Source organism: Bufo bufo, chromosome 2 (assembly GCF_905171765.1).
Source record: "Bufo bufo chromosome 2, aBufBuf1.1, whole genome shotgun sequence".
Classification (NCBI taxonomy): Eukaryota; Metazoa; Chordata; class Amphibia; order Anura; family Bufonidae; genus Bufo; species Bufo bufo.
Window position 1 is genome coordinate 793,343,978 of NC_053390.1, and position 8,435 is coordinate 793,352,412.

The 8,435-nt window shown below is 41.5% G+C and overlaps 1 protein-coding gene across 1 annotated transcript in view; it reads left to right on the plus strand.

Annotated features, from left to right (window-relative positions):
• The window catches only part of ATOH8 (atonal bHLH transcription factor 8), a 41,879-nt gene extending 37,710 nt beyond the window's left edge, over positions 1-4,169 (plus strand). Inside the window, exon 3 of the mRNA XM_040419249.1 lies at positions 3,457-4,169. Coding sequence (XP_040275183.1) covers positions 3,457-3,462 — 6 coding nt within the window. The 3' untranslated portion in view covers positions 3,463-4,169. The remainder of the gene's footprint in view (positions 1-3,456) is intronic.
• The last annotated feature ends 4,266 nt before the right edge of the window (positions 4,170-8,435 follow it).

The window sequence follows — 8,435 nt, forward strand, 5'->3', positions numbered from 1 at the left end:
AATCACTATATGACAGGATTATTTAAGTACTATAGGGCAGTATTATTTAAGCAATTTATGGCAGCATTATTTAAGCACTATAGGGCAGTATTATTTAAGCACTTTATGGCAGTATAATTTAAGCACTATAGGGCAGTATTATTTAAGCACTTTATGGCAGTATTATTTAAGCACTATATGGCAGTATTATTTAAGCACTTTATGGCAGTATTATTTAAGCACTATATGGCAGTATTATTTAAGCACTTTATGGCAGTATTATTTAAGTACTATAGGGCAGTATATTTAAGAACTTTGTAGATGTATTATTCAAGCACTATAGGCAGTAATATTTAAGCACTATATGTAGTATTATTCATCACTATATGGCAGTATTATTTAAGCACTATATGGCAGTATTATTTAAGTTTTATAGGGCTGTATTATTTAAGCACTTTGTAGATGTATTATTTAAGCACTATTTGGCAGTATTATTTAAGTACTTACTTTAGGGCAGTATTATTTAAGTACTATAGGGCAGTATTATCAAAGCACTTTGTAGATATATTATTTAAGCACTATAGGGCAGTATTATTGAAAGCACTTTGTAGATGTATTATTTAAGCACTATAGGGCAGTATTATTGAAGCACTATATGGCAGTATTATTTAAGCACTATTTGGCAGTATTATTTAAGCACTTTAGGGCAGTATTATTTAAGTACTATAGGGCAGTATTATTGAATCACTTTGTAGATATATTATTTAAGCACTATAGGGCAGTATTATTGAATCACTTTGTAGATGTATTATTTAAGCACTATAGGGCAGTATTATTGAAGCACTTTGTAGATGTATTATTTAAGCACTATAGGGCAGTGTTATTCAATCACTATATGGCAGTATTATTTAAGCACTATTTGGCAGTATTATTTAAGCACTTTAGGGCAGTATTATTTAAGTACTATAGGGCAGTATTATTGAATCACTTTGTAGATATATTATTTAAGCTCTATAGGGCAGTATTATTGAAGCACTTTGTAGATGTATTATTTAAGCACTATGGGGCACATTTATAAAGACTGGCGGTAAAAGCCCTGTGCTGGCGGTGGATCTCCCGTTATGTAGAGGTGCCGGCCTCTTCATAACTCCAACACATCCAGCGTCGATTCTTAATGTAAGAAAGCTTCCGAGCTGTCTTACATTTGACCGTTTTCTACGCCTGAAACAGGCTTGGAAAATGATGAATGAGACGGGGCCTGCCGGCCGACCCCCTTCCCTGCCCACACCATGCTCACAATTTTAGATCTGGGGTGAGTGTGGAAGAGGTTGCAGATGGCAGCACAACTAACCGTTGCACCACCATCTGCACCTGAAATACCCCTAATTTAGTCGTATTTCAGAATAGCAAATGACCCCCTATATGTAGTATTATTTAAGCACTATATGGCAGTATTATTTAAGAACTATATGGCAGTATTATTTAAGCACTATATGTAGTATTATTCAAGCACTTTATGGCAGTATTAGTTAAGCACTTTATGGCAGTATTATTTAAGCACTACATGTAGTATTATTCAAGCACTATATAGCAGTATTAGTTAAGCACTATATAGCAGTATTAGTTAAGCACTATATAGCAGTATTAGTTAAGCACTATATAGCAGTATTAGTTAAGCACTTTGTGGCAGTATTATTTAAGCACTATTGGGGTCATTTATCGAACTGGTGTAAAGTAGGACTGACTGAGTTGCCCATAGCAACCAATCAGATTCCATCTTTCATTTATCACAGCTCCTTTGGAAAACGAAGGTTGGAATCTGATTGGTTGCTATGGGCACCTAAGCCAGTCCTACTTTACAAGAGTTTGATAAATGACCCCATATATGTAGTATTATTTAAGCACTATATGGCAGTATCATTTAGGCAGCACTACATGGCGGTTATATACGTGCACCTTTCGCAGAGTCTAGCCCGGGGCCTGTAGAGCCTTGCTTGTCCTCTGACGTCACCCACACACAGGAGAGAATGGGAAGGCTGATTTAGGGGTTTGATCTGAATGTGCTATTATTATGTATGACGGCTTTTTTTGCTGTTTACTTGTCCTTAACGTCATATGTATGCAGTACATGAGCACAGGCTGCATCGTAGTAAAATCACAGGTTTGGAAAGGTTGCTCTTTAGAACACAGCGGTTGCACTTGGCCTAGGGGGGTACATTTAGGCTTTCCTTTTGGCTGTATTTTCCTTACGTGGATAATAGATAGATAGATAATAGATAGATAATAGATAATAGATAGATAGATAATAGATGATAGATAGATAGATAATAGATGATAGATAGATAGATAATAGATAGATAATAGATGATAGATAGATAGATAGATAATAGATAGATAATAGATAGATAGATAATAGATAGATAATAGATAGATAGATAATAGATAGATAATAGATAGATAGATAGATAGATAGATAATAGATAGATAGATATTAGAGATAGATAATAGATAGATAATAGATAGATAGATAATAGATAGATAATAGATAGATAGATAGATAGAGAGATAGATAATAGATAGATAGATAGATAATAGATAGATAATAGATAGATAGATAGATAGATAATAGATAGATAGATAGATAGATAGATAATAGATAGATAGATAGATAGATAGATAATAGATAGATAGATAATAGATAGATAGATAGATAATAGATAGATAGATAATAGATAGATAGATAGATAGATAATAGATAGATAATAGATAGATGATAGATAGATAGATAGATAATAGATAGATAGATAATAGATAGATAGATAGATAATAGATAGATAGATAGATAATAGATAGATGATAGATAGATAGATAGATAGATAGATAGATAATAGATAGATAGATAGATAATAGATAGATAGATAATAGATAGATAGATAATAGATAGATAGATAGATAGATAATAGATAGATAGATAGATAGATAGATAGATAATAGATAGATAGATAATAGATAGATAGATAGATAGATAGATAGATAATAGATAGATAGATAGATAATAGATAGATAGATAATAGATAGATAGATAATAGATAGATAGATAGATAATAGATAGATAGATAGATAATAGATAATAGATAGATAGATAATAGATAGATAGATAATAGATAGATAGATAGATACAGATAATAGATAGATAATAGATAGATAGATATGGGATAGATAGATAGATAGATAGATAGATAGATAGATAGATAGATAGATAATAGATAGATAATAGATATGGGATATAGATGATAGCTGATAGATAGATAATAGATAGATAGATAATAGATAGATATTAGATAATAGATATGGGATATAGATGATAGCTGATAGATAACTGCATTATATGATGTTTGATATAAATAATGGAGTTCTTTGCTGGCAGCATGTCCCGGGAATACATATTACCCTGCACCTCTCTCTTTTCTCTCCTAGGAGTGATCTGTGGTCACGTGTGGCCCCTTCCAGCGAGGGGTCCCTTTCTCTGGCACATGTTGGATGGTAAATCCTGAAGACAGCTCTTGGCTGAGACTCCCCAAAAAGACATCTGTATCTGGAGCTTCTAAAGACAGTGAAGACAAGCTGCCAGCCTCGGCCTGTGCAGTGTATCCAGCCCCAGGGTCCGCCTGGGATATTTTCCTGTCACTTCATCCTACAGCCAGATTGATTTTTTTGCTCTTGTGCCAAAGATTTCGCGAAGCTTTCTGTCATTTTATTGTCTCAATTCATCAGATTTTTTTTTTTCGTTTCTGTCCAAAGAAGCTGAGATTTCCTATCAAGCTCCTGCACAGAATATTATATTTATTGCCATGTGTTTCTGATGGAGTTCCCCTTTAGGGGCCATGATGCTTGACAACCAGAGGCTTCCACCAGACTTTGCTTTGTTGACTGTATATTTTTGTCACACGTGGATCCAGATCGGATAATGTGTAAAGTCCTGGTGGGATGAGGACTTGCATGAGACTTTGTGGATCGTAGTGGAAGTATTAATGCAGTGCTCTTCCCTAATTACATCCACTATATATTGTACGCAGATTGGGCACTGTTTATTCACATACTCAAAAAACCCCAAAATACACATGCTGATTTCAAGGTAATACTTGAAATATTGATGATTGTGTTGGAAATAAAAGTAAAAAAAAACACTATTTAAAGCATTGAAATGTATTGGATATATATACTGTGGGGATTCGCTCTGGTAGACAGGACAAGCGGACGCAGTGTAGAGGCAAAGACCAGTTTGTGACTCAAAAACATCAGTGTTTTATTCACACTTATGGCAACAAAACAGTACGACAGTCCATTTGCAGTTTTGGTGTTCGTTCACACCTAGACAGTTCATACAGCAAAAGAGTCACCTGTTATACTAGGTGTTAGTTCACACCCGATCGGCATTGCTCAGGACAGAGCGGACATCCCAAACTCAGGCCTCCAGCCTGGCACACGGCTCAGATCCCAATCCCAGCGATTGCAAGAGCTCCCCTGTCAGAGAGAGAGGTAATTACCACCACCTGACACTGCTGGCTGTTTTTTTTTTATATAGGCCAGTCAAGACCAGGCCTGGAACGTGGGGAGTAGTCACCCACCCAGCACTTTGACTACTCCCAGTAAGAGCCGTCCCGGATCAGCTATTACAGCTATACTAAATAGCAAAGTGTCAATCAGCATTAGCTGCCGCTGACACCTGAAAATACCGGCTCCTACTTCACTGAGGCCAGGAACCTTGGTGACACATACCTTCCGTCAATGACGGTCCCCTTGCGCCTTCCTACAATATATACTAAAAAACAAACAAACAAAAAAAACGCCACCACCTTAATGCCCCAGTCATCAGGGCATTTTACTGGCGTCCTATACACGGCATGGCAAATGGACACCTCAGATAGCAGTCAACCAAAGGTCCCTTTTATACCAGTCGAGGATTGGGCCAAACGTTCCCATGAACGATTATTCCCTATATTTGTCCCCAAAAATGTACTTCCGATCACATTTTTAATGCGGACACCCAAAGTAGTCAATTGTCGCAGCACATCGCCCCCTTGTAAAGTATGGATTTGCTGCAACAATATAAAAAAGTGAATGAGGGATGAATGATCGTAATAATAATGATCGTTTGTCCAGTTTTCACTTTGCATCGGGCATGTGAACGGTACTTTTATCAAGCGCCGATCCACTTGTCAGAGCTTGTTTACTGCCCGTGTATTCCTTCTGGGCAGCAGTTTATATCCCGTAGGAACAAAGGATTGGGCATGATGAAATCTAACATGTCTGATCCTTCTTTCTCTCAACACTGCCACTGGGGGAAGCAGCATAGTGTAGTGACAGAGGTCTGTCACTTCTGGGATGAGAGTCAGTACCTTTCAGAGTACTGACATGCCGAATTCTGTGAGAGAGATGAGTCTGATAAGGCTTCCTGTCCCTGCCCTCCTCTATCTATGACTGAAAGATTTCTTTCCTGTTTTTTCAGGAGGCGGGGCCAGCGAGCTGCATTAGGACTAATCTCTCTCACAGCACTGGCACACACTGCAGAGCTTGGCGTATGACACCAGTGGGTCTGTCACGAGCCTAGTGCTTGTTACTTGTTCCCTTTAAGAGTCCCGCGTCTCTTAATATATCTGTGACATTTTGAGCTGTCTGTATGCCAGAAACCAAAAGCTATGCCAGCTATAATCTATGTTCATGCCATGCCAGATGTCATTTACTTTAGCTATAATTTAGACCCAGTTTTTTGGTAATCATTATGATAAATGTGATGGTCCGTGCCGGCTCCAGGTTCATGTGGGCCCTTGGGCGATAAAGTCTCAGTGGGCCCCCCTTACACAGTGAAAACTCTCTGAGTACAGACAATATAGTAGATATCACCCGCAGGTCCTATGTAACAGCACAGATAACACAGTCATGGCTATCTGAGTACAGATAATGTAGTAGTGTTACCTGCAGTCCTATGTAAAAACCACCGATGACACTAGTGCTAATAATGTGTGTTACCTGCAGTCTATGTAAAACCACAGATAACACTAGTGGCACATAATGTGGTAGTGTTTACCTGCAGTCCTATGTAAAACCACAGGTGACACTAGTGCTAATAATGTAGTAGTGTTTCCTGCAGTCCTATGTAAAACCACAGATGACACTAGTGCTAATAATGTGGTAGTGTTACCTGCAGTCCTATGTAAAACACAGATGAACACTAGTGCTAATAATGTAGTAGTGTTACTTGCAGTCCTATGTAAAACCACAGATAACACTAGTGTAGATAATGTGGTAGTGTTACCTATGTCCTTAGTGTGCCTCCCTGTGCCTCTCCCACGGACTCCATGCTGGCAGTGCTGCCTCCCTCTTCCATCTTTTTCTTCTTGCTCCGCACAGAACATCCTGATGCAGCTGCGTCAAGACATAGGAACACTGTGGGCATGGTGATGGTGACACACACACACAGAGGGAGAGACACCACAGGCAGAGACACACACACACACACACACACACAGGGAGACACACACACAGGGAGAGACAGACACACACGGAGAGAGACACACACAGGGACAGACACACACAGGGACAGACACACACACAGGGAGAGACAGACACACACACACAGGGAGAGACAGACAGACACACACACAGGGACAGACACATACACAGAGGGAGAGACACACACAGGGAGAGACAGACACACACACGGAGAGACAGACACACACAGGGAGAGACACACACGGAGAGACACAAACAGGGATAGACAGACACACACAAGGACAGACACATACACACAAGGACAGGACACAGGGGCAGTCAAATACACACACAGACACACACACACACAGGGACAGACACACACACAGGGACAGACACACACAGGGACAGACACACACACACAGGGACAGACACACACACAGGGACACACACACACAGGGACACACACACACACAGGGACAGACACACACAGGGACAGACACACACACAGGGACAGACACACACAGGGACACACACACAGGGACAGAGGGACGGACAGACACACAGGGACAGACACACACAGGGACAGACACACACACAGGGACGGACAGACACACAGGGACAGACACACACAGGGACAGACACACACAGGGATAGACACACACACACAGGACAGACACACACAGGACAGACACACACCCACACAGGGACAGACCCACAACAACACAGGGACAGACACACACACGGGACAGGACACACACCGGGACAGAACAACAGGGACAGACACACACACACAAGGACAGACACACACACAGGGACAGACACACAGGGACACACACACACACAGGGATAGACACACACACACAGGGACAGACACACACACAGGGACAGACACACACAGGGACAGACACACACACACACAGGGACAGACACACACACAGGGACAGACACACACACACAGGGACAGACACACACACAGGGACAGACACACACACAGGGACAGACACACACAGGGACACACACACACACAGGGACAGACACACACACAGGGATAGACACACACACACAGGGACAGACACACACACAGGGACAGACACACACACAGGGACAGACACACACAGGGACAGACACACACACACACACAGGGACAGACACACACACAGGGACAGACACACACAGGGACAGACACACACACAGGGACAGACACACACACAGGGACACACACACAGGGACAGACACACACACACACACAGGGACAGACACACACACAGGGACAGACACACACACAGGGACAGACACACACAGGGACAGACACACACAGGGACAGACACACACACAGGGACAGACACACACACAGGGACAGACACACAGGGACACACACACACACAGGGACAGACACACACACAGGGACAGACACACACAGGGACAGACACACACACACACACAGGGACAGACACACACACAGGGACACACACACACACACACACAGGGACAGACACACACACACAGGGACAGACACACACACAGGGATAGACACACACACACAGGGACAGACACACACACAGGGACAGACACACACACAGGGACAGACACACACAGGGACAGACACACACAGGGACAGACACACACACACACACAGGGACAGACACACACACACACTTACATGGACAGACACACACACACACACACTTACATGGACAGACACACACACAGGGACACACACACACACACAGGGACAGACAAATACACAGTCACACACACACAGGGATGGACACACATACACAGACAAAAACACAGTCACACACTTACAGGGACAGACCCACACACAGGGACAGACAGACAGATACACACAGGGATAGACAGACAGACACACAGCTAGACATTCACAACTGAAGAAGGAGTCAGTTATAGACCCCGAATTGTGTTTGGTGAACTGCTGTACCCGCACATGTAACCATAATATG